We start from the raw sequence: 18314 nt of genomic DNA, 5'->3' as shown, positions 1-18314 counted from the left end.
GGGATCAATTTTGATTTGGTTATTGTTTTCTCTGAAGAAGTGGTTTACACTGAGTCACGAAACGTCAGAAAATTTGATTTTTCTACTGATTGGGATATTACAAATAAATTAATTTATAACAATCTACCCAATGCTCAGTTTTTTCGAAATTATCAAATCAAAACTTGATAATGATACCTATACAATAATTATGTTTAGTATGTTTTAAGCTAAAAACGTTAATGATATTGAAGACTTCTTTATCATATGTGAATACATATAACTCTACATTTTATCTCCTACCGCAAACTAACAAAAATAACAAAAAGTACAGTTTTTCTACTTATTGGGATATAAAAAAATAAAAAGAATCATTTGAATATTTTCTCTTTAGTAGCTGTTACTTAATGGGCTTAACGCAAAAGTAATTTTACCAAGCAATTAATACTGTCATCTTCATTTTGCTGAAGAATATAAAATCACAATGTTTTGTTTGAATTTCACGTTGACAGGTAATAGATTACACACATTCACATGCCTAAACAATTCTGTTAACACTGCTCACTATTCTTGGAATTAGGTCAAGGACATATAAATTTTACTCTCTTATCTCATCTAAACATCATTTTACTAGTTTTAACCCATCTTAGTCTTGAATTCTTATTTTTTAAATTTTGTTATGTATCCCGATGAAACTGCATTTTGTTTTATCCGTACTACCTACTTACAGAATTACCATGTATATGGTATTTCATTTGTAAACATTCTTGTTGTTTTGACGATATCAATATCCGTGCTAAATATTTCTTTCGTTTTCTCATTTTTTTCTTACTACTAGTCCGTCAACGATGCAGCCAATTTTATGCCGGTTAGTTATTACTATTTTCGAATATGAGAATTCATAGCATACTTCTATTTGTCGTGTTTTCATGCTCTTAATCAATATTATTATTTTTTTATGTGTATATTCCCTTATTTTTGTAATAATGTTTGATTTGCTAATCAGTTGACGTTACCAAGTGATCTGCTATTGTCAAGCTATTACTGTTCACAATTCTAAGTCAACTAACTTGGTATTTTGTATCAGATTTTATGTTTTCTTTTACTGTTTACTATCGCTGTCAACAACTGTCCGATAATCGGAGTAGCTGAACAAACTACTATATGACTACATCCTTATTACAAAATATTAATATACAAGTATATGAGACAAAATCTATCTGATTAGCGATTCCAAAGCATATAACTAATCATTCTATTTTAAGTATATATGGTAAGAATTAACGTTTTAGATAGTTTTCTAAACGTTCATAGAAATAAAGTAAAGTAAACATTGTAATTTCCATCTATTTGCTTTGGTTTGTAGTAAAATATTGATAACCATTTCGCTTTAAAAAATATTTCTTATTTTTGCAAGCTGGTCACATTTTCGTTTCAATGGCATTGTCCGGATTATTATTACGACTTGAAACAATCCAGTTTAACAATAAATTAGTAATAGGTTATTTCAGTTATTCAGTCAAATGAAACTCAGTAATTATATACTCCTGTTTAGGTTACTACCTGTTAACTCTCGAAAAATTACAGTTTCTTTCAAATTAATCGAATCCTAAAACGATTAGCTTGCTTAACCTCTTTATAATATTTAAGCTTATCATCGAGAAAGGCTTCATCACTTCCAAACTGTATTGTTCTAACCTTTGAGTATTCAACTACTTTTAATGTAATTTGTTGAGTATATTCATAAGAAAAATAGTCGTGTATAAATAGGAAGGAAGGCTTATCAACGCTTTAATTTATCTTTCCTTCAAAATCCAAGGTAATTTGTTTAGACTTATTAGATTCCAGTGAATAAAAGCCTTCACTTGTACTTTACAATTATATTCAATTATTTCTCAAGTCTCATACTTGTTTTGTTAGCAACCTAGAAATATTCAGCTGATGTTTATGTTTTTGTTACAGACAACTGAAAAAGTCATTTCCAATCGTTTATTTAGTAAACAAATTCAATAGCTTCATTTTATTATGTTTTACTGAGTTAGCATTTCATCCTACTCTACATCTATTGGTCACTTACACCAGACATCGTACACATGCTACTTTTAACCATCACTACTTCCTTCTTTAATCGAATGTAGATAAAAAACAATTAAACCTAGTAACACTGATGTATATGTGAAAATCATACTTCACCCTCACTTTTTCTCTCACATACAAGATATTTGCAGCTTAAAAGGCAAATATTTCGTCTTTTTTTGTCCACCGATAATCATTACTCCCTTAATTAACTGAAAATAATATTTCTCGTTTATTTTGCTTTAGATTTCTTTCCTCTATTTTATTTGTCATTTATTCAATACTGCCATAGTTACTTTATTTTCCGGTTGACATACAATAATCGTGTATCCACCACAATTAAATATGATTTTGTTGGTTAAGAAATACTCTAATTAATATATTTGTTAAATTTTGTTGTGAAATGGGCCATTTTGACTTATATCGTATAGAATTCTTTTTTTTACATCCTCTTTCTCTACTTTCATACCCCAACTAAGGTTCATTTACAATGTCTTTAGTTATTATTTATTTATTTTATTTAAACACATAAATATTGGTACAAAAAGCACCAGATAAATATGCGCCTCACAAATCTCATTTGATTTGTGTGAGGGCTGTGATACTGCCCAGGTGCCCAAACTAAAGCAGGTGGTTTTCTTAGGGGACCACACCCGCCTTTGACCTAAAAATCTGATCCACAAGGCAGTGGAGCATCGTAAGGAGATTCAGTCCCATGATAGCCAATGACCAGCGATTGGTTCATACGGCATTTGTTCCTTCAGGATACTGGAGCCCATGTGCACCATTGGTTTGGAATCGGGGTTTCCCATTTCCCCTAGGTGGACTTCCCGTGTTCACCAACCCGGTTAAAGCGCCGGACATTCGATTTTTTTCCTCTCAATTTCGTAAATAACACCCCTGTTGCGAGAAGGCAGTGAGTAGGACTTCTTTGGCAGTGGTTGTATGCACGTGTCCATGTGAGAGCATTTCGAGAGGGAGAGCGGACTCTCCCCACTCTTGGCCGTACCAGAGCATTTGGGGGCTTTAGTTGTTAGTTATTCTGACTTCATACATATTTTATTTTGTAATTTTTTGTTTTGTCTTAACAAATGTCTGTTTCTGATCGTCTTACTGGTGTTACATATCGATTTCTAATGCTATTTTAAGGTCGGTTTTTATTTCCTATTCTAATTTACACTTTTTTGTCATGTTTTCAATTTAAAAAAGTAATATTCTCACATTATTTATGACATTCATTGAATGGAATACGGTTGAATCTTAGCTCAGTTGATATAAGCACTTAGGGTTTTTATTTATTCATCAAAGATATTTCAGATTTTTGCTCTGAGGACATAAATCCTGAGAGGCTGGTTGGTTTTTCTAGTAAGTTTCTTTGTTTATTTGTTACTCTTCTAAATGAATTAGAAGTATAGTGGACAAGAACACGGGTGGGGACAATCAAATGTATTTAAGCGCAAATTACAGACTATCTCACCAAAATCTGATAACCATACAGTAAACAGTTAACTTGCAAACGATCAATCAATTGTTATAACCTTGATTGTTCCTTCTGCCAATACCAGTTTATTCTCTCTGATTTCATTGTTCATGCATTTTCATAATGATTGCGTTCCGTTCCGGTTCTTTCCTTATCGTTCTTCTACTGAAATACATTCTATGCCTGACCATCACCATATACTACTTATGTAAGTAACCTGCACCACAGAAGGACCAGACACTATTTCTTTCATAAGTGGGTTCCGGGAAATGATTATCCGTTGGAGAAAACCTGTACTCTACATTTATGCATCATATTGTGTAACACATGTTTAAACTTACAAAACTGTAAATTTATTTGGATCGATGATGAGTAAATTATTTTTCGTCTTTACAACTTGTTGAAGTGTAAAATAATCTACCTTTTTCATATCTATGAACTTCGATTAGTTTAACAGGAATACAATTTAAGTTGTGTTCTAGGTACGTAGCCCATAACTAGCCACAAGATTGTTCTGAATAGAACTCACCGTGAAAGCATTCGCTTTCCAGATTATTTGTATATTGTTATTGAAATTTTTTTATAAGTAATCTTTGGCTGATAGTTATCTTATTTTTTTAGAAGGCAACTTCGGAAAAGAACGCAATGGATAACAGACGTTCTCTCCCTTCACTTGATATTAGTAGCCCATATACATCGACACCAGGACAAAACTCATGGACTACTTTGGATGCTTCTGGAACGTCTCAAACATCTACTTTAACACACAAATTTACTTTTGTTACGTTTTTGCAACCAACAAAATGTCACGTTTGTGGCAGTTTGATACTAGGTCAGAAGTGGCAAGGCGTTCAGTGTCAAGATTGTCAATTAAAGTGTCATCATCGGTGTCGCATGTCTGTACATATTGTTTGTACTGCGCCTAATTCGAATTGTATTGGTTAGTCTGAATTTTAAAATATAATTATTAAAACTTTTCCTGTGGTTCAGTATTTAAGCTTTCATTCTTATTTATTTAATAGAATTGGAAAGTTTCCTTTTTCACTTGTACCTAATAATGTGGGGAAATTTGTTTACATCCGTTTATACTTACCTGGTTAAATTTTATGTAGTCAGACATGTGTTATCACTCATTTTTACGAATGAATCCCGAAACCAAATAAATGATTTTGTGAAGCTGCCAGCTCATTGGTCTAGAATTAAGGGGTTTTCATATGAGACCGGTCTTTGGTTCGATTCGTGGTGACAGTGTCAGTGATAGGTACCTCAGGGGAATCCCTTGCTAGGATGAATCAATTGTCCAGTTTTGCCTGGCCTTCAATATTTGAATTAAGGTTAGTTCATAATGTTGACTGTGAAATGAGTAAAATCCTCGTTAATTTTCTATAGTAATGGATAATGTAGATCGACAAGAATCAGTAACTTAGCCTAATATGAAGTTTGGAATTATACGAAAGCTCAGGATTCGAAGAAACATGAAGGATGAACACAATTGTGCCACTTACAGATTTCAGGTCTTAACTCCTAAAATCTACAATCAGTTGTATCGAATATCTTTTGAAATTAAATATTACTGATTTTCAGTCCCCAGTTATCTCAAATTCACTTTTCATAGATCATAAAATTGAACTTTTCAATTTTATAATTGATTGGGATTTATTCGTCTGATTATTGTTTTTTGGTTTATTTTAGATGGTTCACCCGGCTTTGGTGCTGATTTTGAAAGTGATGTAAAGGTAAATTTTGCAAATATTCGATAATTTCTGCATAGTTTCTGTGTTTTTGTATCATTCCATAAGCTGCTTAGTCTTTCACTTAGCTTAAATCAGTTGTGTTGATTACGACGATTCAGGTTAATATTTTTGAGGTTGATATTAACTACGAGTATAGTTTTAGGTACAGTTTGATATAACATGTCGCCGAATGGTTGATTCCACTCTGTAAACCAAATTACTTAACGCAAGCATGTAACCTCTCAGCCTTATAATATGTCTTGCCCAGTTAGTTTGTGAGCTTCTACTTGCTGAACTGGAATTCAGTATCAAGGTTTTTCTGTTCTATACACTTTATCTCATTTGTTATGGGGATCAATAGGCTTACTTTGAAAGTCATATTGTTCTAGCAGAGTCCTTAATAGAAACATCAAATAGTTCACTGTTAAAATTTAACGTGTGTTTTCTTAAAGCCGAATTTATAAAACTGAAATTACAGCCGCTTTACAGCTTCTACTCTCATAATCAGTTTCATTTCCAGATGAAATAGGATGAGTTATAAGGTATATTCTACTCAGTTGATGAAATTCAGTTTCGTATCTCCAAAAGTTTCCTTCATTCATGTTATTTTCCATCTCAATATTTTGTGAAGATACTACTTGTGTTAACATCAGTGATTTTCCCTGAAACTTTGGAAATTTTGCTGTTTCATTTAATAATTTATCATGAATTTGCTAATCATACTATTCTTGAAAGCTTTATCTGCCTACATGCTCGGTTTTGTTGTTACTTCTAAATGTCTAGATGCCCAAACTAGGTGGAATCAAACGTGGATGGATGAAATATCGTGTATTTTTATCAGATAAGCGCCTATTCTTTTACGATGTAAGTATTTATTTTTGAGAGTCTATATAAATAAACTGAAGATGTAGTTCGTATCTTTTGTTTCAGTCTCTGTTTACCTTAGTATCGTTTACACAGAAAATTTGTCAAAAAGCAAAACAAAATGGATTATTAGAGAGAAATTTATTTCCTGTTATAAGTATATGGTCTATTCGTATTCCCTACATAATAGGCACATCATTCAATCAAGTAATTCTAGCTCTTCCAATGAATAACTTTGCCTCATATTCATATTTACTTTTACCATTCTGTGATGTAATTAATTTTAGACTTATACTTGTACTAAATTTTCTTTAGTGTTGTCTACAATAATTTGCAAATTACTTTATTTCTATTGATAGCATTATTTTTATTAGCTTAGTTTTTCAGCGAACGCCGATGCCTGTAAATTCTTTATTGAAAAAAGCATAACCCAGATAATTAATTGGAATCAGATAGATGGTGGCTAGCAGTGGAATCCAAGACGCGCGTTTCCTCTTATACTGGACTCGTCAGCTGGATTTACCTGCATCCCAGAGTCGATATTATCTTTGAACAACAAGTTCAGAGTGAAAATATTGCATAGCTTAATAGCTACATCTAAATTTTAATGTTTATCTGTTATTTTCGATCAACTAAATATATATGAATTAACTTAAATGACTATTTCACCTTAACGTTAAACAGTTACTTTCTAAGAATTTTCGTCATAACATAATTTATCAAAATTAGTCCAATGTATAGAGTTTATGTTTTGTTTATCAGATAATTTTATGCAATTACACGATTTTATGAGAAAAAGTCGTGCAATCAAATGACCATGAAGTTGATTCTGCCTTGCACTTTTATTTGTTCTTAGATTCTGTCAATTAAAATTGTGTGTGAATGCCAGTTGAGTATGTTTATAAAATGAATTAGTTTTATTATACAGTTGGATTGCACTACGGTGTTTGTGAACTTGAAACAGTTAACTGTTATTGAAATGGTAGTTTGACTGTTAATTTTTTCGTGCAAATAAATTATTACAATATATTCATGTAGCTCAAATCACATTTGTTTTTCCGCCAACCTGTTGATAAATTATTCACTTTCATCTGTTCAAACTTATCTCTAAGCTTAAAATAACTAATAAAGCAAAGAATCTGACCAATACCCATTTTGTTGTAATCTGGCTTTTTTCATGCTTGCTCGTTCTTTTTCTTGTCCCCTTTTTTTGTCATTTCCATCTGTCAGCACAGGAGTTAACAATAAAAAAAGATGCGAAAACTTTCAAGTGTTCTGATTGCTGTCTTGTGTTAAGAAGTTAGCTTTCTTATTTTTCCTATTTTCACCCAAGAATACTTCACTGTAGTATAGTATTAAGTAATAAATTCATTATCAAGCTAAAATTTCTCATCAACTTATCGTGTTATTCGTTTATTTTTTTTTACTTAAATAAAGGTTGTTTCGGAGTCGTCGAATATTGCAGCTTTAGGTGGAAGCGGCAATTCGTTATCTCCAACTTTTCAAAATTTCCATTTATCAAATAGTCATAATGTTTCTTTGAGTTCATTAAATACGTCCACAAATTCCATGTTCCAATCAAACAGTCCAAGTCGAATTGTGGATTTACGTAGTTCCGGATTTTCTGTATCTTATGTAACCGCATCTGATGTAATCCATGCAAAGCAACAAGATATCCCAAAAATATTGAAGGTATGTTTTTATACTTATCTCTTTTTCGTTTAGAACTATGTTTTCATGTAGTCGAAGCGTTTTATTGGACTAAGTTTCAGTTATTATACTTTTTGTAAAATAGCTATTAAACAAGTCATCTGACAATGTAATATCCCTATGTATGATTTATTTTTCTGCCTTTTCTACCATAATTTTAATTTAGTATAGTGCCATTTATAAATCTGTTGATGACATTTCAGGTTTTATTGCATACCTTCTTAGATCAGCTTCTATTTAATTATTAGTTGCATTCTCTATTACAACTTGTGGCCTTGTGCCCTATTAATTAATATATAACGTAATGATACTGCCAATTAGAGAACAGTGACTTATCGACCGAACCAACAACGCACAAACTCACACGGGCAGTCTCGAATCCTTATCGATCCTTCTTCCTGCCTGTTGAGTTCAGAATGCAAATATCAACCTGCATTATATGAATCATATATTTCAAACACACTACGTTTATATACAAGTTAAACAAACCACATCATACCATAAAATAGAAAATATTATTTGTACAATATCTAGCCAAAAGTGGCTGTAATTGTGGGAGACTTTAATTAATAAACTGGGCATAACTTAAGAATGATCCTTCGTATAATAATAGTCTATAGGTCAAAATAAAGCTTATAATAAGAGGAATATGTTTTATTTATTTATTTGAACACATAAATATTGGTACAGGGGGGCGCCAGATACATATGCGCCACATAAATCATTCCATTTGTGTGAGGATTGTATTACTTCCCGAGTACTCAAACTGAAGCAGATGGTTTTCTTAGGGGGCCACACCTGGAGTCTTCGACCTGAATGTCTGATACACAAAGCAGTGAAGCAACGTTAGAGGATTGCACTCCCGTGGTAGTTGCTGACCAACAATAGGTTCATTCGTTTTTTGTCCTCTCGATTTCGTAAACAACACCCTTGTTGCGAGAAGGCAGTGAGTAGGACTTCTTTGGCAGTGGTTGTATGCACGTGGCCATGTGAGAGCATTTCGAGAGAGAGAGAGAGAGAGCTGACTCTCCAAACCCTCGGCCGTATCAGGGCATTTAGGGGCAATATGATTATATATAGTTTAGTTACTTAACAATTATACAATAAAAATATATGTATACTATGAGTCCGTAAATAGATCCCAGCATTTACCATTATTCTCTTCGCGATATAGCATTCTCCTTAGTCGAATTATGTGGAAGATCAATAAATCCCGTTGATAAATTTGGGAGTAAGATTTATGCAAACATAAATCGCTTCCGATATCATCTGAGTTTTATTGGATAAGTGAAACATATTAGTTAGTCAGTCAGCTACAACGTAGAACCAGGTACACATATGCATCGGTCCAAGTTGCCATAACCTCATTAGCACAACAAGATGAACACCGAATTCTTAGAATTAGTTAATTTAGTGGTGGTAATATATAAAAGAAAGGTTATATATAATGATATAGTACAGAAAGAAAGAAAGATATGAAGCAATTTTAATCTTACAGTTTAAGGGAAGACAAAGTGTGTATACACCTGCGCCATTGTGGTCGATATTTGTTAATGTGCTCTGATTGATGATAAAATTGTCTATCTTCTTCTTGTAGCTTTTTTACGCCTTAATGTATGAATAGTTTTGTATGTATGCTATACTTGTCTTCATTGTAAATTAAATGATTGCTTGCATTTCAGTAATATAATGTACTTTTTGGTTTACCAATTTATTCCTTCATTTCAAATTATATTCCGCATCTTCAGGTCAACAAGGCCGTCACTAGTAATCCGGTTTTTTTAGTGTATATATCTCAAGAAAAATTTTCCCTACATACTGCGGACAGCCGAAAAGTGGCAACCATATATATATATATATATATATATATATATATATATATGCGCACTAAATTATGCTCTGCAATTCGAATATTCATTAGCTGACTGTAACAGAAAATGTTTATGTATCTTCTTTCAACGATAATGAAGCAGTCTCTACAAATTTTAGTGGCTCGAAATGTTCAGACATAAATGTTCTTAGTTAGATTGTTGGATTTTTTATGACTAATTTTTTTCTTATATTGTAATGTAGTTTGTACGTCAGATCGACTACTGTGTATTGATCTCGGAGTGCTTGTGTTGTTTCATTTGTTTCAACAAATTAACCTACTGGGATTAATAAATTAATTTATCTTATAATTTACAATGTTTTTCTATTTATCAGGTTGTTGTGGATGATTATCTCCCAAGCGCTCCATTATTTCTCTTATTTGAAAGCTCTGCTCTTTGTGAATGTTGGTTTAAACTAATTCAAGATGTATTAAAATTAGTACAACGTCATATTAGTACTGATAACGAATCGCAGGTATGTTGTAAATTTTTTTCTTCACAAATGATTTATGTATTCAAGTAGTTTTGATTCATAGATTATTATCGGTGTATAGATACGATGTTAAAATTTCTGGGATGATTATGAAGCATTATTTTTCTTATAAAAGGTTATTGTTCAACTTATATTCAATGTGTTTGTGATTATGACAAACTTTCTTGTGTTAAATAAACATTATAAATTTAGTCTCATGCATCCCTACTGCTTTGATTCCGATTGCAATAGTGAAAAATGGGCGTGAAATAATCATTTCAAATTCTTACAACCGTTTTCTACTATTTCATAAACCGCAATTTTCATAAATATACTTGTCACAACACTACCCAGTGATGTGACCAATTTGTATCATTTTCTGCCACCATCAGTGGCTTACTAGTTGCAGCATTAGACTTCCAACTATTGAGAATATGAGAATCTTGTAATTTCATCGGTAGCCAAGTGTTAGAAGCTAGATTTTTAATGCTTATCTAAGCAGTCACTTGGCTTGATCAGATTTTTATACTAAACCATGTTATGTTCCTTCTAAGTTCGTTTTCTAGATCTTAAGGCCCAATATTCCTCCATACATATTTTTTCATTCTGTCTTTTTGAACGATATTCCCAATGTTTAGTATTTCTTGTTGTCATTGCTGCTACATTATTTCGATTTATTTCACTGATTCATCTTATTAATTATATCTCGTTATGATAATGTGGCAATTTGAGGCTAATGCACATTTTTGCTGGTCTCTGCGTTAATTATAGTTGACTGAATGAATTCAGTTCTGTCGATTATCAGGAATATATTACTGGTTACTTCCGAAAATAGATACCTAATTACCAGATATTTTTTATTGATTCTTTCTTTTGAGTATAAACTTATATTTTTCCAGTAAGTAAAGAATTTTCAGAATTATCACTCTATTTTAACATCTATTATTACTACAAAGGATTTGCGGAGATTGTCGAATTTCATAGTCCCCATTACTGACTGATCCTATTTAGGTAATCATTGAAAACCAGGAAGCACTGGACAGCTGTTCCGTCCTTGTATGGGGCTCCTCAACAGTGCACATTAACGATCCAGCTAACAGGGATGGAACTCAGGACATTAATGTCTCACGTTTTAGTAAAAATGATCAAACTCGTGTCATCATGTCTGAAGTTCAAGTGTTGCTTAACTTACTTCTTCTTAGACGACCAAGTAGTATCAATAACATGCACCCATAAATTTGATTCAAAATTTTATACTCAAATCTGTTATAGTTTACTAAACTCTACTAAATTTATTAATTCAACTATAAAGTTTACATTGAGAGTGTATAATTAATTTCTGTCTAAGATTTCGATCATGAATATGTTCTTACAACCTAAAATGTGTAGTCTTTTAAATAAATATTGGTTCATACCACTCAACAAATCTTACTGATAAACTACATTCTCCTTAATTTAGCGATTAGACTTAATTAATTTCGATACTTTTTAATTATTTATTTTTACATCACTTTTCGAACTAATTCTCTTCACAGAATATGTAAATCACTACAAATTATTGTTGAGAGATTCATGAAGAAATACTTTTGTATAAAATGTATCACAATTAGATCCAACCATTTATCATGGTTCTCTATTTTTCTTTGATGACTCATTTGGCTTCTCGTCTATTTTATTATGTTGGTTGTTGCCGTTATTCTTATTATCATATTTTTTAGACATAATTCGTTTGTATGTTTTCTGCCAACTTAAAGTAACTATTGAATTATTTTCTGTTCTTTTATTCATATTTCATTCTGAGATTAAAATCCCATACAACTGTAACTAAATATGAATTTATTAGAAACAGTTGTACTCAGAATATTCTACGAAGCTGCTTTTTGCACGCGATATATATATATATATAGTGTGATGTATATATTTTGTGCATTCTAAGATTACTTTATTTGATCATTGTCTACTTCATGGTTTGGACTAACACACAAACATGTACAAAATGAGCTAACGTTTGGTTTTTGAGGGATGTAATACTTTTATCTTTTTTTCATTCTGTAGTTAAACTTGTACTTTTCCATACTTCACTACTCCGGACATGCCGTATTTTGACGTGCATATCGTCATATGCTCTGTCATGCAGTAAGATGATACATAGTTAACAAGTAGAATATTAGGTGTGTGAATCAGTATTTTATCGTGTATGTTTTCATGTTTGTTGTGTAGCTATAGAGTGAGTTCATTGTCAATGGTCAAAACCGGTAGAGGTAGTAAAAGTCCTTTCATCACTTTTTGATATTCTCAGAATTCTGTACACTATTATTCCATACATTTTATTCTCTGATTTCATTCATCCCCTTTATTTCGCTCGCCATTACTTGGAGTCACATGTTTGGCAATATACTTAAGAATTTCGTCCATAGAAATTTATCAGGTAATTATTTCTGACCTTCGTTGAACCGTACATACTAAATGACATTGAGTTTATCAATGAATTCGTTGTGTAATATATATTCCTTGATATTACTTAATCTATATAAAGTAATCAAAATGCGAATGCTTATAAAATTTTATTTATAGTAATTTGATAAGTTCATATTTGACATAAAACAAATTTGTACTTTTCAGTTTGTTTCTTATCTTTCTGTTTAACATCACTTTTAATTCTATAATATTATTGTTGTTGTGAGTGCTTGTTTATTTACAGCCAAAAGTAGAGTTGTGCAGTTAGCTTAATTTATACTGCTGTTAATGTATTTTCATGTTGTTTACTCTCCATCTGTTTTTTCAGTGTTTACAAGTGCGTGATGTTTCTGTCTCTTCTGTCTCTGTGATACTGAAACAAATCAATTGTGCTTCAGTTTTAGGTAAGTTCTTATGTCACGTTTTCCATAGAAAGCTTTTTATCAAATTATATGAGTATTTATATCCCTAATTTAATTCTATTATTACTTTTTACTTTCCTGGATGTCTGTAGATGAATACCGATTCTTGGCTGGGACGGATGAAGGACTCTATATTGTTGATATCAGACAAAACAGTAAGTTGTTTTTGTTCAATAAAAAAACAGCACTTAAGTATTGCAACATATTACTTTCTCATTTTTAGGGTCGCACCACCACCTTAGCGATAGTAATGTTAAATGCTGGTAAAAATGGTAATTCAATTAATGAAACTGTAAACTTACACCGATCAAGGTGATTTTTGAAATATGTCTCTCATTCCTAACTCTTAGTTTACTTTAATGTACAGAGGTATGTAACATCAAAAATATTGGACTATGGACTAGTAAAATAGAAAATGACATTTGGTAAAGTTGTTGATTGTTAGTGTTAGTTGTTTTGCTAGTCTCTGACTTCTTAATTAAATTTCACAAAATAATTGTTATGTCTGACCGTGGATTTTAAGTGAAGTGAATCAAAATCAATTACAATGGCGCAATTTCACTTATTTCTTAATGTTCTTATTAATCATAAGCTTTCATATAAATCCCCACTTTTTATTGTCCGATAAATATTACATTGAATTGAACTTTGAGACAGGTTTAACATTTTTTGTCACACATATACCATCTTTACTTACTTTCTCAATGGCGTTGACTCTTTTACTCATTATATAATCATTTACGCACATTATTTTCTTTAAATAACACCCTTTTGTAAAATTTTAGATTACTCCCTCCCGGACTGCATCTCCTCACGATGCTCCACTGCCTTGTGGATCAGACCTTTAGGTCAAAGGCTCTAGGTGTACCCCCCTAATAAAACCACCTGCTTCGGTTTGGGCAACGGAGTAGTATCATAACCCACACACAAATTAAGTGACTTGTGTAGCGTATATGTATTTAGTGCCCCTTTGTACCAATATTTATGTATTCAAATAAATAAGTTGGCGTCATTATCCGACGGAACAACTGCAGTAGTTCTAACGAGTTGATATGACTTGCAACTTCACTACTGTCTTAATGATAGTAATATAGATAACGCATAAAAATCAGTCACGGCTAATCACATGTTGATTCTGATTATAAATTTTTTACCCCTCCTAATCAGAGACTAGTCCCAGATCAGTTTGTTATAGTGTTTTCTAGTTTACCAATCTTGTCTTTTATGACTGTTAAAAACTGTCAAGTGAATAATTTACTTCAATATTTTATGTAAGCTACTTGTTTCAGGGTGAAACTCAGTTTAGTAAACCTTGTATAAATCTATATTCAGTTTTGTACTGTCTTCTAGATGTGTAACTTGTTAATTTCATTCAAATGATTATCTTTTATTTTTATATAGTAAATACACGCATAGGTGCACGTAAACCAGTTTATCAAGTTGAAGCATTAGCTGAAGAACTTCAACTAGCTGTTGCTATACAAGGTTAGTGTATATTGGTTGATTTTTAAAGACTTTTTCAGTGATCACTTTTCATCTCATCACGAAAATATTTCTTTATGGAAATTAATTTGAATTGGTCGGAGTTGTTTATTCGTTATTCTTTCTTTTTAAAAAACACCACATTACTAGTAAGCAGATGTGTTGTATGTTCAAAAATTTTGACAAAGACGATGTAGATTAACAATTTATTTTGTGAAGCAACTCGAAGATTTTGTCTGTTTCATAACTGATTATTTCGTTTATACGATGGTAGTGATTATCACTACTTAATGCACTGCTCTTAAGACTGAACTAAACTTTTGATATCATACAAATCAATATATAAGTGGTTTTCTTTACACCGTTGCCTATATTTTACATCCTGTAACCCCAATTCATAAATTTCGCTCGCTTGAATAACTGCGTTCTTTGGGTTTTTTCTAATGCTAACCAGTACCCATTGTTGTACTAGTAAAAATGTTAATTTTGTGTGCTACTCACCTTTTTCAACTATCCGAACATATTTTTGTGACATTCCTAGTAAATTATAAGAACTGTCAACTTGAATAATTATTTCTCCCTTCATTAGTGCAAGGGGATTAATCATATTTTAGTCAGTGTACTGATAAACTAAATTATCATTGATGTTCTTTTGCTGTCAGTATTATGCAAAATATTTTTTTGGATTAAGCTGATTTGTTATTTTATTTGTGCTATCTAGAAATTCCAGTACCGAATTCGCAATTATATAGTTCTTTTCTGATACCTTGTTTAGTCTTTTTAGTCAAAAAGAAATACACTGTCGTGTTATTCATTAAGTAAAATACCATCTTTTCTGTTTTCCATCATTGAAACCATTAAGTTTTCAATCATAGGAATGGATTAGCTAGTTAGATCAATTTTATGTAAGTTTAATTACCTCAACCATATTTCTCTGCTCGATATGATAAAATATTTGGAACTAAATTTACATACATTTACGAAATATGAATGTGCAATATTTTGGTTTTTTTAGCCGTTATCATAAGTCATTCAAAGCATTACATTAAACTAATGCTAATTTTGTATATGTTTCCATATATAGTTTGCTCTAACGTATACTTTAACAGAGTAATCAATGAATTGTTTTAACGATTTGAATTTTGGATTTCTTAATTTAGGTAAACAACGATTCCTAAAATTAATACTGGTTGGATCATTTGAAGGAATGAATTTAAAACCAATCAAAATTACTGAACCAAAATTATGTACTCGATTCACTTGTTCAATGAGTCGAAACAATACAGTTTGTTTGATTTGTGTGGCCAGTAATCGTTCATTGTTTATTTTTGAAATCGCACGCGTACAAGGAAGACATAAACGTTTAAAAGAAATTTCATGTCCGTATATTGTTCAATCTATCAATTTCGTTCGAGATGGTGATTGGATATGTGTTGGATCATCAAATTATTTTGCTATGTTTAGCATATGGACTGATGGACCCGCGCAAGGTAGGAAAAACTGACGCGATGTATTGTCAGATTACTAATGACTGCAACACATTCTAGTGGTATTCAATGCTGTGTCGTTGTAAAATAATGACCAGGGATTGTATGCTTTCAACCGTTTATATCCTGTTTCCACTCTGGTATATTAGGAAACTTATGTAGTTTATCTTACCCTAACGTTACTAGTTTGACTCAGAGTCAAGTACAAGAATGTATATGTGATTTTTACTTTGCGTTCGGCAATTCAAAATGTATTACATTTTTCTCAGGTATCAGTCAAATCAAAATTTATGTCTTCGTGTAAAGTGGTGGCTTAGTTATTAAAATACTACACTTTCAAATCACCAAGTCACAGCTTCGAACCCCGTCCTACCTTCTCCGACATAGGTCATCGGATAATATCACTAATCCTCACAATTAAAGTGTAGCTCATACCCATGTACCTGGTGAATGAATTGGTTTGTTTATTGTGTCTTCTTACCTACATAAAGATAAGATTACCATGCAAGCTGATTTCATTTTCGTCGTTTGAATTTGTACAAATGTTATCTAATTTTTGATAGAATGACTTTTAGATTCATAATATTTTCAGTTTGTGATTCATAATATCATTTGTTTTCCAAATTTCCTATTTTTAAAAGTTTTATTACGTGGAGACCTAATTGACCTTGACTCCAGTCTGGCATTCTTCCAACACTCACCGTCAGAAGCTCATTGTGCTGTTCAATTGGGAAATGATGAGTTTTTGTTGGCATTTGAAAGTAAGCGCAAAGTATTCACCGTCTCTTGATGCATTCCATATCTTCTGTCATTTACATATTGCTCAGACATTTTTAAACAACTGAATTATTTTCTTTCCCTTTTTTGCTTTGTTATGTAGATTGTGGAGTCTATATGAATAGCAATCGTAAAAAAACACGACCAGATAATCTTATGTGGCCTGCTAAACTTATTTCCGGTACTGCTGTTAGCTTTTCCTATCCGTATTTATATGTATTTACAGAGGCTGGACTAGTTGTTTTTAATGCTGTCACTAGTTGCTGGGTATCGACACTTAGCTCCTGTCGTGTTCAACCTTTAAGTATGGATGCACATTTATGTCTTGCACACCTATCATCAGCGTCTGTTTCAAACTCATCGTCTCGTAAATCAGCAATTGGTAGTATCATAGATTCTTCTACCGGCAGTGTTGCTACACCTTCCCCACCATACGTTTCTCCAAACGATTTAGTTTCTAGTCAACAACAACAGCAACTGTTACGGTTGATCCACTTACCTCAGACATCCGATAGCAAAGAAATGTCGAAACAGCAAGTGTCGGCATTACGAAGTAGGCGATTACAAATGCCTCAGTTTAGTATCTTTGGTGTTACAGGGCGCATGCGTGTAAGTGTGTTTTTTTGTAAAACAAGTAATTATTTGCTACTATTAATAACATTTTCTGCTTCACTTAATTTTGCAAACATTTAAGTATGAATTAATATACTGAAGTTTCCCTTTTTCTAATCAGACCGATAATGGTGCTTGAACCAGTTGTATCACTGTGTTAAAAAAAAAACACTGAAATGTAGTAAAGTGCTTAACTTCAGAAAACATTATTTTATTAAAATACGTTTAATGACGTTGTTTACAGCAATATGGATTATTATTAGTTGATTTTATTGCGTACACCTCACTCCATGAACATTATAATTCACTAACCTGGCTCACATATATGTAGAAGGTAACAATACTATCTAGTAGTGATGCACCTAGGGTGGCCGAGTGGTTAAGGCTGTTAACTTAAGATCCCCTGGGGTGTCCCTGCGTGGGTTCAAATCACACTTCTAGAAGGCGGCCTTTGTAACCACACCACTGCTCTGCCAGCATTCCTCACTGTGACAACACCGTGCACACTGTGAAACCCGCACATTCCCACATCACATCTGTCCATACGTGCTCAATGTGTCGGTGTAGAGTTGATGCGTGTGCAGTGCATTCTTGTCGCCTAGTAATAATGCGTCAGCGAAGTTACGAGGTGTTTGGAACTTTAACGTAGTTGTTAATGGTGAATGCTTAAACGATGAGAACATTTATCCACATCTGAGTTTAAGAACTATCTGACATAGGTCACTTGTAAATGTTTTAAATATATTGCCGTGTTTAGACCCGGAGTGTTTAATAACATTACTGTTATATCTTGTCGCCGAGTGGATGCCTAGTTGATGTGTGACTTGATGAGAGACCACCAATTAGGGAGCAGCAAATTGTCTATTGGAACAGTGACACGAAACCCGTACGA

At 32.4% G+C, this 18314-nt stretch overlaps 1 protein-coding gene across 2 annotated transcripts in view; it reads left to right on the top strand.

The window, feature by feature from the left end:
- Positions 1 to 18314, top strand: part of Smp_158560.1 (serine/threonine kinase) — a gene marked incomplete at its 5' end in the record, with an annotated part of 74083 nt that overhangs the window by 33665 nt on the left and 22104 nt on the right. For both annotated transcript variants that reach the window (XM_018794845.1, XM_018794846.1), the window contains 12 exons: positions 818 to 847; positions 4157 to 4475; positions 5228 to 5271; positions 6052 to 6132; positions 7570 to 7824; positions 10048 to 10188; positions 12971 to 13046; positions 13157 to 13219; positions 14466 to 14549; positions 15707 to 16036; positions 16675 to 16794; positions 16914 to 17419. In XM_018794845.1, the coding sequence (XP_018649216.1) occupies positions 818 to 847; positions 4157 to 4475; positions 5228 to 5271; positions 6052 to 6132; positions 7570 to 7824; positions 10048 to 10188; positions 12971 to 13046; positions 13157 to 13219; positions 14466 to 14549; positions 15707 to 16036; positions 16675 to 16794; positions 16914 to 17419 (2049 nt within the window). The remainder of the gene's footprint in view (positions 1 to 817; positions 848 to 4156; positions 4476 to 5227; positions 5272 to 6051; positions 6133 to 7569; positions 7825 to 10047; positions 10189 to 12970; positions 13047 to 13156; positions 13220 to 14465; positions 14550 to 15706; positions 16037 to 16674; positions 16795 to 16913; positions 17420 to 18314) is intronic.

The sequence above is a fragment of the Schistosoma mansoni genome, chromosome 1 (assembly GCF_000237925.1).
Source record: "Schistosoma mansoni strain Puerto Rico chromosome 1, complete genome".
Taxonomy (NCBI): domain Eukaryota; kingdom Metazoa; phylum Platyhelminthes; class Trematoda; order Strigeidida; family Schistosomatidae; genus Schistosoma; species Schistosoma mansoni.
This window is presented reverse-complemented; position numbering and strand designations above follow the sequence as displayed.